The sequence below is a fragment of the Pezoporus flaviventris genome, unplaced genomic scaffold, assembly GCF_033815535.1.
Source record: "Pezoporus flaviventris isolate CSIRO_AGI_PZ_B2104156 unplaced genomic scaffold, CSIRO_AGI_Pfla_v1 ptg000013l, whole genome shotgun sequence".
Lineage (NCBI taxonomy): Eukaryota > Metazoa > Chordata > Aves > Psittaciformes > Psittacidae > Pezoporus > Pezoporus flaviventris.
In genome coordinates this window covers 21170309-21190268 of record NW_026892561.1, presented here as the reverse complement: position 1 = coordinate 21190268, position 19960 = coordinate 21170309, and the positions used below count along the sequence as shown (strand labels likewise).

General features: G+C 39.9%; 3 protein-coding genes across 4 annotated transcripts in view; all 3 read left to right on the top strand.

The window, feature by feature from the left end:
• NIBAN1 (niban apoptosis regulator 1) overlaps positions 1-4543 on the top strand; it is a 65380-nt gene extending 60837 nt beyond the window's left edge. Inside the window, exons 13-14 of the mRNA XM_061452111.1 lie at positions 431-542; positions 1475-4543. Of these exons, the coding sequence (XP_061308095.1) occupies positions 431-542; positions 1475-3201 (1839 nt within the window). The 3' untranslated portion in view covers positions 3202-4543. The remainder of the gene's footprint in view (positions 1-430; positions 543-1474) is intronic.
• Positions 1-19960, top strand: part of TRMT1L (tRNA methyltransferase 1 like) — a 340729-nt gene that overhangs the window by 132889 nt on the left and 187880 nt on the right. The window lies entirely within an intron of this gene.
• Positions 6150-19960, top strand: part of EDEM3 (ER degradation enhancing alpha-mannosidase like protein 3) — a 32923-nt gene continuing 19112 nt past the window's right edge. The window contains exons 1-5 of one of the 2 annotated variants that reach the window (XM_061452109.1): positions 6150-6588; positions 8718-8763; positions 13669-13769; positions 16021-16060; positions 19034-19146. In XM_061452109.1, coding sequence (XP_061308093.1) covers positions 6416-6588; positions 8718-8763; positions 13669-13769; positions 16021-16060; positions 19034-19146 — 473 coding nt within the window. In that variant the 5' untranslated portion in view covers positions 6150-6415. The remainder of the gene's footprint in view (positions 6589-8717; positions 8764-13668; positions 13770-16020; positions 16061-19033; positions 19147-19960) is intronic. The other variant, XM_061452110.1, reaches the window with a different exon arrangement.

Genomic DNA, 19960 nt, shown 5'->3' with positions numbered 1-19960 from the left:
GTGATAATGACTCAGTTATTGTCTAGACAGGCTATTGCATATAAATCAGTAAGCTAAAATGTTACACACCTATTAGAAAAACAAAGTCAAACCGTGTATCTCCCATGCTCACTGTGGATTTGCCTCCTTGGGCAAACAGTGAGGCATTTCCTCACTAGCTATTTATTTCAGAATTGTTTATTATAGTGCAGATGGTGGCAATCTATACTGCTTTTAAATGTAAGTATTGTGCAAGAATACTGCTTGATAAATGCATAATAAATTGTGAACATACATAGTTCATTTAGTCATAGTTTGAATAGATCATCTCAAGAGCCATCAAGGATCATTGCAAGACCTGCTAGAAAGCATCTCCAAGGTGCTATGTTGAAGCAGAACTTCCAGAATCTCTCATTTTATATATCTGTTCCTTTCTTCTCTGTCTGCACAGGAGTTGCAGAAATACGAGCAGTTCATTTTTGCTGATTACACTAGTGTGATTCAAGTAGAAAATGTGTATGAAGAGATTTTATATCAGACACTGCTTGAAGAAACCCTGAAAGGTGAGAACTTTATTGAGGTGACAGTAACAACATTTCAATGTGAGCTCTTGCCTCAGAGCTTCCCAGAGTCCAAACCTGGCTATTTCAGTCCCAGATCCCACTTTCCTGAAGACCGTTGGTTATGATGCTACAGTGTTTTTATTTAGCGTGCTAAAAATATATGGCAAGCCCTAAAATCTGAATTATGTGGCAACTTCACTAAACCTGGGAAATTCAAAGTGATAGCTTGGCACAAGCCTATTTCTAACAAAATGTAATTATACCAACTTCATTTCATCTTGATTTCCTGGGCCAAGGAGTGAAATTATGATCTTGTTTGCAAAGACTTGGTGATATCTAATGGCAGCAAAAATTAATTTCCTCAAATGAAATGTACTGCAGGATGCAGTTTCCAACACATCAGTGATGCCACTGCAGTGTTCCCTGCAGATCTCTCTGCTTTTGTGGCAGAAAACTAAATTATTTTTGATGGCATGTATAGGTACATAAAATACTTGCATCTCTCTGGATCTGCCTGTCTGTCTATATCCTAGATAAAAGGCAAGCATGTGTATTGCACAGCAAATTTTAATAGACCTTCTTTGGCACTACTGTTTAAAAATATGAGTGTAATAATAAAAGTAAAGAACACACTTCTATTCATATATTCTTGTAATATGCATTGAAACATTATCTTTGTGCACTGTGGGTTCCTCTGGTAGTTTTCTATTACAGCAATGCTTAGGTCAATATTGAAGTTCTATTATTCAAAACAGATAAAATCCCTGCCCTACCCCACCCCAAAAGAAATGTAAACTAAAAGCAAGTTGAAAATGAAAACTACTACTACATATCAAAATGTACAAAATTAGAAACTTGGGAAAACACTGTACCTTCTTCAACGTACCTCTGTCAGTCTTTCCAAAACAGTTTGGTCTTTCTGTTTTATCTAGTGATAAAAGAAGCTGCCATTATGAAGAAGCACAACCTCTTTGAAGATAACTTGAATTTGCCCTGTGAAAGCGTGTCCAGCTTAACAGACCTGAAGACCCCTTCAGGATCAGCACAAACCACTCCTGCGAAGAAGCCTTCCACCGCTCGAGCTGAGATGTCAGACACTGAAACTCACAGTGATGAAATGCTCATTGTGACAGGAAAAATTTCTTGGGAGAAGGATCATGATGATAGAAAGTCATCAGACAAAGAGGCAGTCACTTCTGTTAAAACAGCTAGTGATCAGGCAAGCAAAAGTGAAGAAGTGTTCCATATAGACATTGGCCAAGACGAGGAGTCCCTTTCAGCTACACTTACAAAACAAGAAGTTGTAGAGAAAAAAAGCACTTTGGAGAATGAAGACACAGTGAAAGCAGAGTGTGTAGTAAACACTGAAAAAGAGCTTAAGACACAACCAGAAGCTGTGGAGGAAAAAGTAGCTTCTGGGACTGAAACCGAAGTAAAAGGTCTTGGAGCCAGCCCTAAAAAAGAACTTAAGGTACATGAAGGAGCAGTAGAAGAAAAGGTAACTTCTGAGAGTCAAATGGCAATGGATGCTGTGTTTGTTGGTGGCACAGAAAAAGAAAGCAAAGCATACAAAAAAGTTTCTGTGATAAAGATGACTTCCCCACAGGATAACGTAGCAGAAGCAGATATTTTAGGGGATGCTGAAGAGAAAATCAAGGTAGAAAGAGAAATTACAAAAAAACTAACTCAAAGTGAAAATGCAGTAGGAATGGGATTTGAAGAGGATAGTAAAAAAGAAAGCAACGGCCAAGGAGCTAGTACTGAGACAAGGGTTATTTCGCAGGATGAAAATGCAGGGAAAGGAGGGCCTTGGGATAATCCTGAAAAAGAAGGAAAGTCAGAAGAAAAGAGTTTTAAATCCCCCGATGATGTGAACGAGATAAGGAGTTTGCTTATGGTTACAGTTGAGATACCAGCAGATACTCCAACTGAGAACATAAAGGAGATTTGCAAAAGTGAGATATTAAAGTTGCAGGAGCACAATAAAGGGAATAATGAGTTGAGCAAAATGGCTGCAGAAGAAATTCAAGTGAGCCAGATGATGATGAATAAAGATGCAGCAGAATGTGCAGAGTTCAAGGAGGACCAACCACCTTCATCTAGTTTGGGGACAGATGGTACGAATTTAAAAGATGTGTCCAAGGGGGCCTGCAATATAGCACAAGCAGAATGGCTGGTGGAAAGCTCAGATATGCCTCAGGAGACAAAAGCAGAGGTGGAGATCAGACAAAGTGTTTGGTACACAGGTGTGGGAAGCTGCAAAAGTGATAGATTGCAGCCAGAGGAACACACTGAAAATGTGTCCAAAGACAAAAGATTAGATGGGGAGGAGGGAGGAGTAGGGAATAGCCATGCCACTGTGGTGGAGACTGAAAGCTTTTTTCATAATCCTGCTGAAAATGCAGATACAACACAAGTGCCCATTTTGGATACAGAAAACCCTAGAACAGGACTACTAGATACGCCAGTTTCTTGGGTGCTGGAGCAGGGCGAAGTTAGTGCCATAGAGGTCATAGAAGATACAGAGGCTGGTGAGGGTGAAGGGAAGCCAGGACATGAATCATCTTCACACATGGAACTAAAAAGCAGAGAAGTAGAAGATATTTTCACAGAAGAAAACAGAGAAGATAGTTACACACAACAAAACTCTGAGGAGTAAGAAGTGTTTTTCAATGCATCCCTGCAGGATTTATTTACTCCAGTAATCTTTGTTTAATTGTGACTACTTTGGGTCAGAGCTAGAGGAAATGGGCTTTGTTGTGGTTTTATCAGCTCTTGCAGTTTTAGCACAGAACCCTTCCTGTGTGATGGGTGATAGGTTTCTTTCCAGTTAAAGCCCTCACTGTTTAAAACCAGGTTGCTGTTGGGAACCTCATCTTTCATTCAAAATTTGCTACCTTTTGTGGTTATAGAAAAAAGTCTGAAAATATGACCACTGGATGGTTCAAAAGCAACTCCCCCCCAATTATAAAGTTATTTTAACAACTTAACTGTTCTTAGTTTTTTAGCAAGGGAGTGGCTCATGGTTTTTAAGTACATGGATTTTACAAGTACTGCTGTGATTCTTAGGTGGTTGGTACATACATTGCTATTCACGGATGCTTTTAGTATTTGCATGTAGAATACGGGAAATAAATAAACCCTTTAGTAGTTAAACAGAACCAAATAATTAATTTAGAAAGTTGCTCAAAAGCCACACTCTATGCAAACTGATTACTTTAATATCCACCACAACTTTAAAATAATTAAGACAAGCAAGTGTTCAGACTTTTTTTTTTTGTTTTTTTTAATTGCTGTATTTAAAATGGGGAAAATATGGGAGCAGGTTTCTCAGTCCCGCTGTGTACTTCTAGGTTATTTAGCCTTCCAGAGCACTTTATGGCTACTTTATTTTGTTTAATTTTATGGAAGGGAAGATGAGAATGTTTACAACAACTAGAACTATTACACAGCATCTTTCTGTTTTACCTCCCACCATAAAATATATTCATTTACGGCTGTCTAATACAGAATATTCATAATTCTGCCATTACCATTTTTACTGAGTTACCCAGTTCTGTAAGTCTTTTGAGGTGCAAAGATTATATAATAAATGACAAAAATTGTGAAATATCATAATAATTGCATAGAATTTCTAACACAGATGTTAAGCAAAGAGCAGCCAAAGGTTATTCACATGTGCTTAGACTTTGGGGGGCAGAATCACATTTCAAAAGCAGTTATTGAAAAGAGACCTATTGCTATCATAGGTGGCATATTATCATCCATATCAAATCTATGCACAGAGTTGCTTATATGCATTATCTGCATATTTACAGCACATAAAAGCTTGGAAATGAAAACCAGTATTTTAGTAAAATGGGCTTTAGATTTCAAGGCCTCACTTCAGAGATCAGTTTAAAACACCTTAAAATTTTTGCCTGGTATTTCAGACTGTTTCTGAATAAATATAATACAGTACAGGACAGCAAAGATTAATAATAAATGAGTAATGATAAATGCAGGATTTACACCCATAAAGACATGGGAAAAAATATTAAATTCTTGAGAGCATAATACTTGTTGGCATTTAACTTCAACAAACTGTGCAAAGTCTATTATTTAATGCTATCAAAATACGCTACAATACTAACATTGAATTGACACTAGAGGAACAGGCAAATATTACGGCACAAGAAAGGAACATTGTTGAGTAACTGGATCAACTGCAGTGCCACCATTGTAAAATAAATGCAACTGCTGTTTGTTCTAGAAGTCATACTGAGGTATAGAAACATTAAGGTCACGGAAGTTTTCCTTGCAAAAGTACTTTGACTCATTTCCTCCTTGTATTCCATGCAAAAATACTAATTTGTAAACACACAAACCACTGTCAGCCATTTTTTAACAAATCATTCATTATCTCACTGTAAGCCGCTTTGTTTTTACAAACCATTAGCTATTTCTAATTAGTACTGGATGTTAAGTGACTTCAAATTTATAATGTGTTTTAGAGTTAAGCAGCAGCAGTCTCTCTTAGCCGTGATAAATTAGGCACCATGACTGTTTTTCATACGATGTTGTATGAAGGAGGACTAGCAAGACAGTGACTCCGCAAAAAAGGCTGCAGTCTCCAAGAGCTGTTTAGAACTAATACAAATCAAGATACATCTATACAGAAAGTATTTAGCAAAAGCATTCCCATCATAGTAATTTTTCAGTTATTTCTACGGCAGATTTAGACCTGGGTAATATTTTCCTGTAATATTGAAGGATTAAGTTGCTGAATACAGGTTCTCAGCATTTTCTTAAGTAGGGTGGGAAAGAAGAGGGAAGATTCAGCCTGTACATTACCTTGTTCTGCAATTTAAATTGAAGTTCCTCATGGCTAGGGGACGGAACCTTTGACTTTGTGGACATTTTCTGTACATTTGAATGTTTGCAAATGGATAGAGTCTTGTCTTTACATAGACTCGGGTGGAGGTGACAGCGATTTAGAAGTTAGCAATCCACAAGGTTATGTCGGACCACTGATCAAAAAGTACAATAATCCACCCATTCAGTGATTTTTGTCAAGTTCTTGGAATTTCCTACACCTACTCATAATGAATTATTGTGCTTGTAAACTAGGAACAATAATAAATCACCTTTCACCGCCTGGAAGTTTGAGGGTTAGGAACACTGGGGTGCCTTGAAGGGAGTGGCTGGGGGAGTGTTACTGCTGTTTTATGGGTTTTAAATGACAGGATATGAAACACGTTGTATCTTGCTTAGATCCGTGTAAGAACGCTTATCATGAAAATAAACGAAGCTCTTCCCTTCCATCGCTGGGAGGTTGGTTTTTGTGTGTGGCAACTTCACTAGAGGGCGGGTGTACCAAAGGCACGCGGGCGGCTGCCGGGGGCCGAGTGAAGGAGGCCGGTTACGCCGCGCTCCCCGCGCCCCGGCTGAGCCCTCGGCTCCCGACTGGACCGGGCGCTCCTCTTCTCCCCAGTTCTCCCCTCCGCCCGCGCCGCGCCGCGCGCAGTCCCACTCGCGACCGCCCCGGTGCATGCCGGGAATTGCAGTCCGACACCGCACCCGCTTTTCCCGCCCCTCCATTTGTCTACGTCGCACTCTCTCCCGGCACGTCGCTGCCGTCACGTGGCCCGCGTGCCCTCCCGCGTCGCGGTGTTCCTGTTCCCGTTCCTGTTGGCGCGGCGGGGCGGTGCGTGCGGGGGACCCGGAAGTGGCAGAGTGAGGCGGTTTCCTTGGTTTCCACAGGAAAGTGGAGGGCCGGTCCCTTCCGCCTGCGCGTCGGCTCTGGGAGCTGTGGCTGCCGTGCCGCGAGGGGCGGGCAGCGGGCGAGATGGGCCGGAGCTAGGCCTAGCAGCACCGGGCAGGCGGCCGCGGCCATGAGCGGAGGTGCAGGCTGCCAGGGGGGCGGCGGCGGAGGAGACGACGATCGGGGGCCCCGCTGGAGGAGGCCGTGGAAGCTCCTGGCTCTTGGCCTGCTCTCTGCCTCCTCCGTTCTGGCGGCCGCCCCGGGCGCCGGGGCCATGAGCAAGGAGGAGAAGCGCCGGTTGGGGTGAGCGCCTCCTCGGCGGGCCGGGCTGGGAGCAGGGGTTGAGGAACGACGGTGGCGCCGGCTCGTCCTCGAGGCTGCCAGATAGGCGGGGGCAAAGGCCAGCGGGGCCAGGAGCTGTCGCCGTGTTGCGGTAGGGGTTCTACTCTGTCTCCGCTGGTTGGGCTCGATGGGTGCGGCTGTATCCTTCTTCAGGTAGTGCTTCTCTGGTCCTTTCTTTACCCGCACTGAGGACTCTACTAGACGAGGGGTTTCTGTCTCCCGTCGGTGTCTGAGGTGTGTCAGAGCCGGGCTAGTCTTTAGGGTCAGGTCATCACGGCCCGTTATCGCCTCTGCTGTGTGTGGGGTCAGACTCTTCTGCCGTAGGCTTGAGAGCTGCCGTCTTGAAGACTGTAGCTAGTGTTTGCGTGTAATGATGGGTAAAAGTGATCAAAGGTAAATCTAAATCTGTTGTCAGTTGGTCTAATTATGGCTATGCCTCTGTAGCAAGTGAATGTTTGGGAGTCATAAAGAAGGTAAATGTTTACATGTGTTCTTGCCTAGTTGCTATATAAGATTGACTATAAGATAGACTACTTTGGTCCTGTGTGTTTGTACAGATTCTTTTTTAGTACAGTTTTTAGTTGAAGGACAAAGACGACAATATAGGTGGCAATGCATTGCACTGCATGGAGTAGGGCTTTTTTAGACAAATATGTGATCAAGCATATCACCATCTTAGAGTATTAGTGGGGCAGTTTCATCATCCTCCTCCTCCCATCTACTGATCAGTTGCATGGAATAGTGGTGCAAAAAGTCTGCTGGAGAAGCACTCTGGATACTTTCATGGTTGTTAATCACTAGTTATAAGTTGATATTTAACTTTGATAATGTTTACAGTTACTGAGCTTTTCCATCTTGGATTCTCAGGGTACTTTGTGTGTACAAAGTTTTGTATGTTTGAATTTCATTCACCAGTTGGTTTTAAATTTTTTGTGTTCATAACTTGCAGTCACTGCATCATCTCATGCCCAGGCATATGCAAATAATGTCTTGCCACAGTTTGTATGTGAGAGACTGAGCTGGGTCGTTTCTCAATAACGGCAGGTTATCTGTGTATTTATTTAATGACAGTCACAGAAGTTATTACAGACGATGCCCTGTAGATGTAAGTTGTGTGTACAGAAATAAAAGTTTTAAGAAGCTTTCTGTGTGCTGCATCACTGAACAGCATTGTATGTTTAGTTCATCCGGATGTGGCACCTGTGTGCCAGATGCTGGGGTTTTGTCTGCTGAAAGGCACACCAGAACTGCAGACTGGATATAGGCTGTGAAGTACCTGAAAAAAGCTTTATACTCTGGTCTTTTGATGACTTAAAAGTATTTGATGAGTTAAAACTACTTAAATTTCCAAGTCACTGAGCTAAATCAGGTATTTAGAATATAATTGTAGTGTTTTTGTCTCTTTTATGTTCAATCTTGTCAGTAGAGATTGTGAATTATGCTATTGGCAGCTTAGAATTTAGCATACTTTTTTGCCTTTCAGGGCTTCTCAGTAAAACAGGAGCAATTGGAAGTAGTGCTGTCTCAAAAAAAAACCCAGTGCTTTTTTATATAGTAGTGTTTCTCACATTGACAGCTTTTTAAACATGTAAAATAAATGTATCTTCAAGGTTTTTCTTTGGTATTTTCCTGCCAAGACTTCTAATGCAAGGAAGAGGTGTACCTCATAATTTATGGTCCTTTTCTGAATCACAGACAGGAATTTATGCTATGTCAGTAGGTTTTAGTATTGGTGATTACAAGCAGAACATAATTCTATTTGCTGTTTTTTGCTGAGCATGGAATGTGTCCCATCTCTAGTTTTAATGTGTGGGTGACATCTACAAATATTTTAAGGGGAAGCACAAGAGGTTGAAAGAGATCCCCAAATACTTACCTTCATGTTAGGTGTCCTTTCTACAGTGAACAAAAGTAGCCAAATTAGGAAAAATTACTCTGCTATGTTTCATTTACTTGAGTAGAGTACATTAGTAGAGTATCTGTTACTGATACTCAGTTATTAAAGTGTAATATATCTTGCAGTTCTAAGATGGTGAGTTAAAGGCCATTGTGAGGCAGACCACTAATGCTTTTCCTTGTTTCTTTTTTAGAAACCAAGTGCTTGAAATGTTTGATCATGCATATAGCAATTATATGGTAAGTAAAATACTTGTTGGTTTAATTTTTTCAGAGTTATTTTTGCTGACTTGGGAGAGAAAGCAGTCTACAGTGTCATAGAATCATAGAATGGTTAGGATTGGAAAGGACCTTAAGATCATGTAGTTCCAACTCCCCTGCCATGGGCAGGGATACCTCACACTAGACCATGTCACCCAAGGCTCTGTCCAACCTGGCCTTGAGCACTGCCAGGAATGGAGCATTCACAACTTCCTTGGGCAACCCATTCCAGTGCCTCACCACCTTTACAGTAAAGAACTACTTCCTTATATCCAGTCTAAACTTCCCCTGTTTAAGTTTAAACCCATTACCCCTTATCCTATTGCCACAGTCCCTGATGAAGACTCCCTCCCCAGCTTCCTTATAGCCCCCCTTCAGATACTGGAAGGCTGCTATGAGGTCTCCACGCAGCCTTCTCTTCTCCAGGCTGAACAGCCCCAGCTTTCTCAGCCTGTCTTCATATGGGAGGTGCTCCAGCCCCCTCATCATCCTCGGCCTTTCTCTGGACTTGTTCCAACAATTCCATGTCCTTTTTATGTTGAGTACACCAGAACTGTACACTATACTGCAAGTGGGGTCTCACAAGAGCAGAGTAGAGGAGCAGAGTCACCTCCTTTGACCAGCTGGTCACACTCCTTTTGATATGGCCCAGATGTTCTAGAGAAATAGCATGGAGGTAGGGGCGGAAACAAAGGTAAATTAGTAAGAGCACTTGTACTGCCTTTGAAAATAAATGAATAAATCTTACTTACGGGACGAGCAGTGTCAAGGAGGTTATGAGGGCTTTTAGAATGGTAGCTAGGGTTAATCTGTGCCTGATCTTTCTCAAACCAGTATATCTCACATCAAGCTATGAACAGTTTTAATTTTGGTAAAGTATTTGTTTTGAAATTCCGGACTCCTAAAAATACTAGGAAAAGGAAGCTCAGGAAGAGCTGTCTGTAGTCATCAGATTCTGGAGAACAGAAACTGGTCTTACTTTGTAGATAAAAAAAATATGTACAGTATTCCTTTTGCAGTAAGATACAGCAGGTGCAATTTGGTAGCTCTTTTACAAATACTGTTTGTAGAACAAGAGGGGATCTGGCTTCATATCTACACAAAATAGCCTCTTCTGAGTATGTGACCGTCATATGACTGAACCGTGCTCACTATGGTTTCTTTTAGTATGAGTTGTGATTTTCTGTGCAGGTATCTTTGTGTTCTGGATGTGTGAGCCATTCTGCATTCTAATCAACCTTGAAATACATTAGCTTGGTTTAGATATGTTTAAGAATAAAGAGTTAGAGTGGACTGACTTTCCTCACATGATAATTACTTTCAAATATACTAGTAACACACTTCTGGGGAGAGAAACTGTGAATGTGAATAAGATAAATATAAAAGATGGAGTCTTACTGAATTTCCATTAACAAACATTTTGTACATTTTTTGCGGCTGTTGCAGAAACCTCTCTTTTCTTAAGTGGCACCAGTTCCTGCAGGACAAACTGCTGTGTCTTGACAATATCTTGCTACAAATCCTGGTTTCTATATTATGGTTTAATACTTTAAAAAGCTTGTGAGTTACAAGTTTATGTAGTATAGGAGAGTTATAGAACTCTAGAATGGATAAAAAGCCGAGTAAGGGTATTTTTGAAGAGAGTGTAGTTATTCTTTTTAATATTAGTTCTTGCTTTTGACACCTTAGCAGTTTAACAAACATCAGCCTTTTTGTGCTAATTTGTAACTAGTTACTTTTGGGACCTGGTTCAATGAGAAGGACTTGACTTGTGTTTCCCGTGGCATTCTGAAGGAAAAACTCTTGCATATTTGGCAGAATTAGATAAAATATTATATCCTGGTAGAAAGGACCTGTGCTTCTACTGTGCATTGTGTGTTGAACTGGAAACTGGTAGGCGTCTTGCTACACCTGAAGCAAGAAAATTCTGGATGAAAGAGAAAAATGACCTCAGCTATGCTGGAAACTTTGAAGCCAAAAGGATATTTGCTTGCCACGTATGCTGGAGCACTAAACAAACAAAGAAATATGATTTGTTTGTTTAAAGCTGAAAAAAAGATTAGTGTATCAGACTTGATTCTGACAGGTGGAAAATGAAGTATTTTTGCAGCTGCTTTTGAAACAGCCACCTGAAGAGTTTTGATTTTCTGTTTCTATTATTATGTGTTTTAGACTTGTATATTTAGAAGTCTGAAAATTCATGTTTGCATGCAAGGCAGAAACTCCCTTGTCTTATTTTCAGTTGTTAACTGGAGTCTTGAGTAAAAAGCTGCTACTTTTTTGGTGGTGGGTTGTTTCTTATTTTTTCCATTCCTTCGGCAATATCTGTAAGAATCAGAATTCTTTTCTTCTTGACAGTCAAATAATATGTGAAAATGTCAGTTGCTTGAGACCAGAAGGTATTTTTTTGGTTTATAGCACTATTAGCAATGTGTCTTTTTTCATTAATCAGGTACTGTTCTACCCTGACTTTACAGTCCCAACATTAGGCAATGGGATCATCTGTTGGTCAGAATGTGTAGAAATTCCAGAGTTTGTTGAGCTTTATTTTATAATATTTTCCAGAAGTATGTTTATTGAAACATTTATATCATGTTCTATGTCTTGCTACCTTCCTTTGAGCTTACTTGAAAGGGGAAAAGTTGAAAGTTGGGAAATCACTTGACCCAGTAGCTTTTCTGTTCTAGAGAGAGAACTTCTATTTTTCAAAATGCTTCTAGTTCCTTATGATTTTGTAAGACTAAAAGGCTTTTTTTTTTTTCAGAATTTTTATCACTTTTATCCATAACTTAACCCAGAAATCTTAATTTTGGTATTGCTTTTGTTTGTACTGCTTAAAACCGTTTTTCTGAATACATTGCACAGATATTCAGAAACATCTGAGTCATATTAAAATTATCTAGATTCTGGCTTTTGTAGTTAAACTTGAGGAGAAGAGAGTCATGCAAAGACTAAAACTCTTGTGAGGGTGGTAAACAGGGAAACAAAACTTCATTTTCAAAAGAAATTGCTGTAAGAGCTTTTTATTTATAGATGATTGTTCCTCCTATTCCTCTTTGTTTCATGTTTGAATATAGATTTTATTTTTTAGCATGTTTTTTTTAGCATATGTTTGGGAAGACTTTGCACTGAAGCTGTAAGTAAAGACATTCAGTATTTGAACTTTTTTATCTTGCCACATGTTAGTTCTCTACTAAAAGTAAAATAGCATGGCACAGTACAGTAGCTGGATTCCTGATGTAATCAAAAGAGAGAAGCTCCACCTCCATCCCAAATCACTTGTCTTTGGCTTCTAATGGTGTGGCAATTTTGTGGATGTTTGTTGAAATTAGGTATCTTTCAGATTTATCTGTATTAATGTCAGTGGCCTCTGAAGATTTTTCAGTAAGCCTCTCCTGTTACACAATGATGTATTTCAAATCCATTTCTATTTAGTTTGCTGTCCTATTTTGCTGGTAGCTTAAACTTGCAAAACTTGGGCAGTGGTACCACTCCTGTTATTTCTGACTGACTGATGAGAAGTAATATTACAATACAGGATGCTTTGCGGAATGCTTTTTCTAGAAATATGGAAAGTAACCATTGCTTTTAAAAAAAATATAGCAGTGTCTCTCCCTTTAAAAAAGTTAATTTGTAAAAGTCTCAATCTTGATAGGCGCTTTTTTTTTGTGTGAATGTTATCCTTTGTTATGCCATGTGTAGTGATTTGACAGATTTTTATTTTAACTTCTAAGTGAGTTCTCTTACCTGTCACTGGTTGTGACCCTGAGTCACTTAACATTCATTTGGAAATATTTCCAAAGTCACTTGAAAGTCTAATTCCCACTGTTGTCTCCATGAAATACCAACCACTTGATAATGCCTGCATTTAGTTTTAGGTTTTAAATTCCTCTTTTAGATGATAACTTCTACCTAAAAAACATAATAGACAGTGTCATACACACCTTGTTGCAGAAAGCACACAATTAACTATGTAAGTTAATTGTTCTGTTGGGTTTTTTTTTGTTGTATGTGCATTAGTTGTTCCAGACTTCTCTGGGAGGTTAGATGGAAAGAACTCCTGTTATTCTGTTCACAGTTTAATAATTTCCAGGCACCCATCTGGAAGGCATCTCAGGAGAAAAAGACCTGGGGGTCCTGGTGGACTCCAAGTTGACCATGAGCCAGCAACACGCTCTGTAGCAAAGGCAGCTAAAGGTATTCTGGGCTGCATTAGGCAAAACAATGCCAGCAGGTCAAGGGAGTTGATCCTTCTCCTCTTCTCAGCACTGGTGATGCCACACCTGGAATCCTGTGTTCAGTTCTGGCTTCCCCACTGCAAGAGAGATGTACTGCACAGAGTCCAATGAAGGGCCATAAAGATGATGGAGCATCTTTCTTGTGGGGAAAGGCTGAGAGATGGGACTGTTCAGCCTGGCACAAAGAAAGCTCGGGGATTTTATGAATGTTAGATACATACCTGAAGGGAGGGTGTAAAGAATATGGAGCCAGGCTTTTCTCAGAGGTACCCAATAACAGGACCAGAGGCAATGGCACAAACTGAAACATGGAAGGTTTCTCTGAACATTAGGAAACACTTTTTTACTATGAACGTGACAGAATACTGGCACAGGTTGCCTGAAGAGGTTGTGGAGTTTCCATCATTAGAGATACTCAAAAGTTGTCTGGACATGGTACTAGGCAACTGGGTCTACATGGCCTTGCTTGAGTAGAGGGGTTGGGCAAGATAAACAGCAGAGGTCCCTTCCCACCTCAAAGATTCTGTGGTTGTCATTGAGTTTTTTTGAAGTATGGCACAATTTGGCTTCCTTTTAACGGGCTCTAAAGAGTTGCTGAAATGGCTATAACAGTTTTAACTTATTCCATTGTTTTGTTTCCCTACAGGAGCATGCGTATCCAGCTGATGAACTCATGCCTTTAACTTGCCGTGGACGAGTACGGGGTCAGGAACCAAGTCGAGGGGATGTGGATGATGCCTTGGGAAAGTTAGTATTTGCAATGGTTACTGTCTCTTGTAAGCATTTATAAATCTAAGTACAATTTGCAGCCCATAAAATTTATTTGTTCAGTTGACATACCCAAAAATTTACTTGTGTAAGAAATACTTACTTTTATTGTTTTTCCCCATGATATTAACTGATGTGAAATCGTACCTTAGTCAGAAAAGGAGAATTGACAGTGAATGAGATCAAAAGAGAACTTGGAGAATGATTAAAAACATTATTTTATGTAGCAAGCCTTCCATATGTGAGCTGACATTTATGGTATTAGTAAATTTGACTCCTCAGTAGAGGTTGTAAGGGTTAATTATGAGCTACACAGAGCAGAAAACTGTTATCCTTATAAGTGGTATTTAAAATGCCTTTTATTTTTAGTAGAAAGCTCTCTGAAAACAGAATTAGTCAAATGATTGTCGTGTGTGGTAGCCTGAGGCCTTTGCCAAAGTATAAAACATTATTTCAGACATGGAAATTCTTAATATTTTTTCTTTTAAGATAGCTTATAGTACAAAGTACTGATTCTTTGGACAGCAAAATGTAGGTTTAGAGACTTGGTTTTCACCATGTTCGATAGAACAATCAAAAGACAAAATTAATTTGGTCTAAGTGTTTGTGATTGATTCCTTTGTTGTCTGTTTGTGTGCAGTTTGATGTTTACAGAGCAATACTTCAATAACAAATAGCTACTGCTCTTTTTTGATTGGTATCACTGCATGGTGTCCCTAAGCTGAATAGCATTAATCAAAGATGAAGTCCTTGTCTTAAATACTACTTCAAATTCACTGTATGATATTGAGCATGTAATTTTGTTCTTTTTTTTTTTTATTATATACAAAAGTACCTTATTCTAGAAATTCCTATATAAGCCTGCTGCCTTGGAGATTTTAAGAGATATGGCTGATGAGGGACTTTTTGTTTTTTTTTTTTTACATAGTAGCATGCTGTCATTTGTGTGAAAGTACATAGTATGTACTATTTTTCTGTATACATGCTTTTTTTCTGTTTTGATAATTAGCTACATTATTATTTATCAGATTTCTTATATAATCCTTTTTCTATCCGGTTGCCTCATCAGTCCTGTTCTCTGCAAGCCTTTGCAATCATAAAATGACACTGCAAGATAGGTCAGTTATGTTTCCCAGGAGGGCTACGGAATTATACCAGCTTTCTCTAGCTATGCAATGCCTGATCTCCCCTACTGCACACAGCCACTAGTTAATCTCTTTCACTTGTAGAACAGCACTCATGGAATGCCATTTTATCTTCACAAATTAAAAAAAAATTACAATCTATGACCTTGAATTACATTCTGTGCACAGACATATGTTGCCTACAGGGTTTCAAACATTAGGCACTTGCTTAAATTCTTGGCGCTTGTTCTTCAGTAGGCAGTTGTAACTGTTTCCAAAGTTTTCAATTTTGGTACTATCATATTCTGTAAATTCTATTCTATGTATTATGTGTGTTTCTTAACATAGGAGCAATTTTATCAGGTTCAGCTAAAGGTCCACTCAGCTTGTATGCACTACAACAGCTTTAGAGAAGAATTTATGAACAGGACAAGCCTCGTTGTGATATTACTGTTTCAAATAGTATGGATCTGACTTGATGTCCTCTTTTTATGGAATAAGTAGTTATTTATTTTAAGCCTGCCCATTGCTTTCCCATGTAGGAAGTTTCATAACAAAAGAACAGCATTTTCTTTAGCCTTCCACCACTAAATTTAACACTGAGTTTGATTGTACCAAACTGCAGCTTTTTCTGAAGTAGGTAACTGGAACAGTTTCTGCAGAAATTTAGGTTTTTTAGATTTTTTAGATTTTTGATCTTTCTAAATATTTTTACTATTACACTTAATAAGACAACACTTAATTTTTTGAAAAAGAAAAAAGAGGTTTGAAAAAGACTTTGGACCTTTCTACTGGGTTTCTTGGATTTCACTGGAAACTACAAATAAAAAATTAATTTGCTTACAAGAAATTTGAAAGATTTGCAGTACATAGAGGTATCTTTATAAATCGTAGCTTGTTTCAGTCATCTCCTATTCTGGTCACTAACAAAGGGAGAAAACTTAGTAGGGTGTTTTAATATTAAATATATTGTGTACAACTAAAATTTTTGTAGCTAGTGGTCTATAAGAGTTTAGTTTCTCCCACAGTATTGTTTACTAAGAAAAACAATTTAATTTATACACATACAGGTCAATAGTAAATCTGTTTTAAATTTTGTTCCATAGATTTTCACTGACCTTGATTGATACATTGGACACTCTTGTGGTAAGTTTAATCTATTAATAAAACAAGAAGATTCTCTTCTGATGCTCAGACTTACTTTTAGATTTCTATTTTGTTAAATTATACATTAAAAATACATATTTTTCTTCACTTTTGATCTCTGTCTGTCTGTTCGAAGTGGCTATTGATTGTAAGAACTTCCAGGTGCTGTGATGGTGGTGTTTGGAGTTTGTTGCAAAAAAGAAAACTACACCAGTTCTTTCACATTACACTGATGCTTCATTATCTTTTTTTTTTCTTGGGCTTTAACTTAAAGCATGTGGGTTTGCTTCCCATTATAGTCTTAAGCAGCATGCTAACTTACAGGTGAACACCTCTTTATACCTACTGAATTATTTGTGGTTTTAGATTGTATGTATACATTTCATGGATGAATTTGTGCGTGCTTAAATATACATGTAAAAAATGCCACCCTGGGTAGGTTAGCTAGGAAATGTTGCCAAACTTCTTGTGTTTCATCTCTTACTAAAAGATTCCAATCATTAATAAACTACTTTTTGTTAGATTTCAATCCCTTTGACATATTTTGTCATCATAAGATAGAGTTTGGAAATCAGGAATTTCTGGCCATTCACATCTACATGTAAATCTGTTTCAAAAATCCTTATTGCCCTGATTTGGTACGTGAATTATATAGTGGTCTCTCTCTGATGGCTGTTCCCTTTTTATGATGTGCTGTGAGGTGACCATTAGCTCTTTTGAATCAGGACCACAGATGTTGAAAACGTGGAGTCTGGACCTCCCTGTCTTGAACAGGCATTCAAATGGATTATTGTCGATCATGTCCAGCAATCTGGACATCCATAAATCCATGGGTCCAGATGGGATGCACCCGCGGGTGCTGAGGGAACTGGCGGAAGTCATTGCTGGACCGCTCTCCATCATCTTTACCAAGTCTTGGGAAACGGGAGAGGTGCCTGAGGACTGGAGGAAAGCAGATGTCACTCCAGCCTTCAAAAAGGGCAAGAAGGAGGATCCGGGTAACTATAGACTGGTCAGCCTCACCTCCATCCCTGGAAAAGTGATGGAACACCTTATCCTTGGTACCATCTTAAGGCATATCAAGGATAAGAGGTTTATGAGGGGCAGTCAACATGGCTTCACCAGGGGGAAATCATGTTTGACCAATCTCTTAGCCTTTTATGAGGAAATAACACGGTGGATGGATGATGGCAGAGCGGTGGATGTGGTCTACCTTGACTTCAGCAAAGCATTTGACACAGTCTCCCACAGCATCCTCACAGCTAAATTGAGGAAGTGCGGACTGGATGATCAGGTAGTGAGGTGGGCTGCGAACTGGCTGAAGGAGGGAAGCCAGAGAGTTGTAGTCTATGGGGCTGAATCTAGTTGGAGGCCTGTAACTAGTGGAGTGCGTCAAGGGTCAGTACTGGGACCGGTATTATTTAATATATTCATCAACGATTTAGATGAGGGAATTGAGTGTACTATCAGCAAGTTTCCTGATGACACTAAGCTGGGAGGAGTGGCTGACACGCCAGAAGGCTGTGCTGCCATCCAGTGAGACCTGGACAGGCTGGAGAGTTGAGCAGGGAGTAACTTGATGAAATATAACAAGGGAAAGTGTAGAGTCCTGCATCTGGGCAGGAACAACCCCAGGTTCCAGTATAGGTTGGGAAACGACCTGTTAGAGAGCAGTATAGGGGAGAGGGACCTGGGGGTCCTAGTGGACGACAGGATGACCATGAGCCAACACTGTGCCCTTGTGGCCAAGAAGGCCAATGGCATCCTGGGGTGTATTAGAAGGGGGGTGGTTAGTAGGTCGAGAGAGGTCCTCCTTCCCCTCTACTCTGCCCTGGTGAGACCCCATCTGGAATATTGTGTCCAGTTCTGAGCCCCTCAGTTCAAGAAGGACAGGGAGCTGCTGGAGAGAGTCCAGCGAAGGGCAACTAAGATGATTAAGGGAGTGGAGCATCTCCCTTATGAGGAAAGACTGAGGGAGCTGGGTCTCTATAGTTTGGAGAAGAGGAGACTGAGGGGTGACCTTATTAGTGTATATAAATATATAAAGGGGGAGTGTCACGAGGATGGAGCCAGGCTCTACTCAGTGGCAAACAATGATAGGACAAGGAGTAATGGGTACAAACTGGAACACAAGAGGTTCCACTTAAACTTGAGAAGAAACTTCTTCTCAGTGAGGGTGACGGAACACTGGAACAGGCTGCCCAGGGAGGTTGTGGAGTCTCCTTCCCTGGAGACATTCAAAACCCGCCTGGACACATTCCTGTGTAACATTATCTAGGTGTTCCTGCTCTGGCAGGGGGATTGGACTAGGTGATCTTTCGAGGTCCCTTCCAATCTCTAGCATACTGTGATACTGTGATGTATTGTTTTCTTGTCTTAAAGCAGGATTAACAGTTGTAGAATTTAAAGGTACTAATGACAACAAATTGGGTAACAAAGATTCTTAAAGACTGATTGAATAAAAAGAAGGTGTGAAAAATATGTAGGAAATACAGAGCTGTTCTTCAGGCACAAGGAGAAAGTTGTTGCGAGGAAAAAGATTGCTGGGACAATTCACTGGAGTTAGCATGTAGCTCCTTGGTGGATAGGAGGCTTCTATGAAACTGGAGGCATCAGAGCAGGCCAGCCTTCAGCCACTCTGCTAGCGTAGCTGCAGGCCACTGAGTCCTCTCACACTACAGTCATGGTGAGAGAGTAGGGAAGGAGCAAACAAATAAATCCCTGGGTAGGTACATTCTCAGTGACTTCATACTTTGTGTACAGCTTTTATTCTCTTTCATGCATCTCATGAGAAAAACAATGCTACCAATGTCTGTTGCACTGTATCAGAGTATGCCCCTGCAGGACCAGGATATTGGTCTAAGCTGTGTTAAATGCCTTCTTTTTTAATTCATTGCACTAGTTATTCTGTGCCTGATTGTGATTGTATTAGCTATGTTTGAACCTAAACACCTGCTTATATTTCTATTCCAGGTGTTAAATAAAACCAAAGAGTTTGAAGAGGCTGTAAAAAAAGTAATAAAGGATGTTAATTTAGATAATGACATAGTAGTATCTGTCTTTGAAACCAACATAAGAGTCCTTGGGTGAGTAACTTCTGTGTTCTCAAAACTCTTAAAAATGTGTTTTTCAGCTGCATGTCCTTAAGGCATACCTTTCTGTATGTATTTAAATCAGATGTAAGGGAGAAATTATTTACTGTGAGGGTGGTGAGAGACTGGTACAGATTGCCCAGAGAAATTGTGAATCCCTTTAAGTGTTCAAGGCTAGGCTAGATGGAACTGTGGGCAGCCTGGTCTAGTGGAAGGTGTCCATGCTCATGGCAGGGCATTGGAATTAAAAGATCTTTAAGGTCCCTTCCAACCAAGACCATTCTATGATTCCGATTCCATGGTTCTGTCTTGTTTTCCCCTCATTTAAAAGTTATGCCTTTGTCAGTTGGCATAGCTTGACACCTGCCCTAAGAAAGGTTTAAAATGTTAGGCAAGAATTAATCCAGTGAAGTTGACCCCCATCTAGATGCTGCAGGTAGAGGTTGTTTTTTTTTTTTTTTTTTTTTTAATTAAAATAAATAAATAAATAAATAGTGTCCTTTGGTAGCATTGGTTTTCATTTAATGGAAGCAGTCTTACAAATTATGCTGTTCAGTACTTGATTTAACAGACAGAACATTTCCATGCTTGGTATAATAGCTTATTACAGGTTGGAAATGACTTCTGGATGTCTCTAGTCCAACTTGCAGCTCAATGCAGGATCAGAGCAGGTTAGTTTTAATCTATTATGTGCAGTTTAGAAGTGCTGGTTATTCTTGACTGTCAGTGGAAACAGTGATTCCTCTGCAGTTTAGGACTGAGTCCTAAACGATACAGAATTGCTTCTGAAATACTGACAGCTAACCTT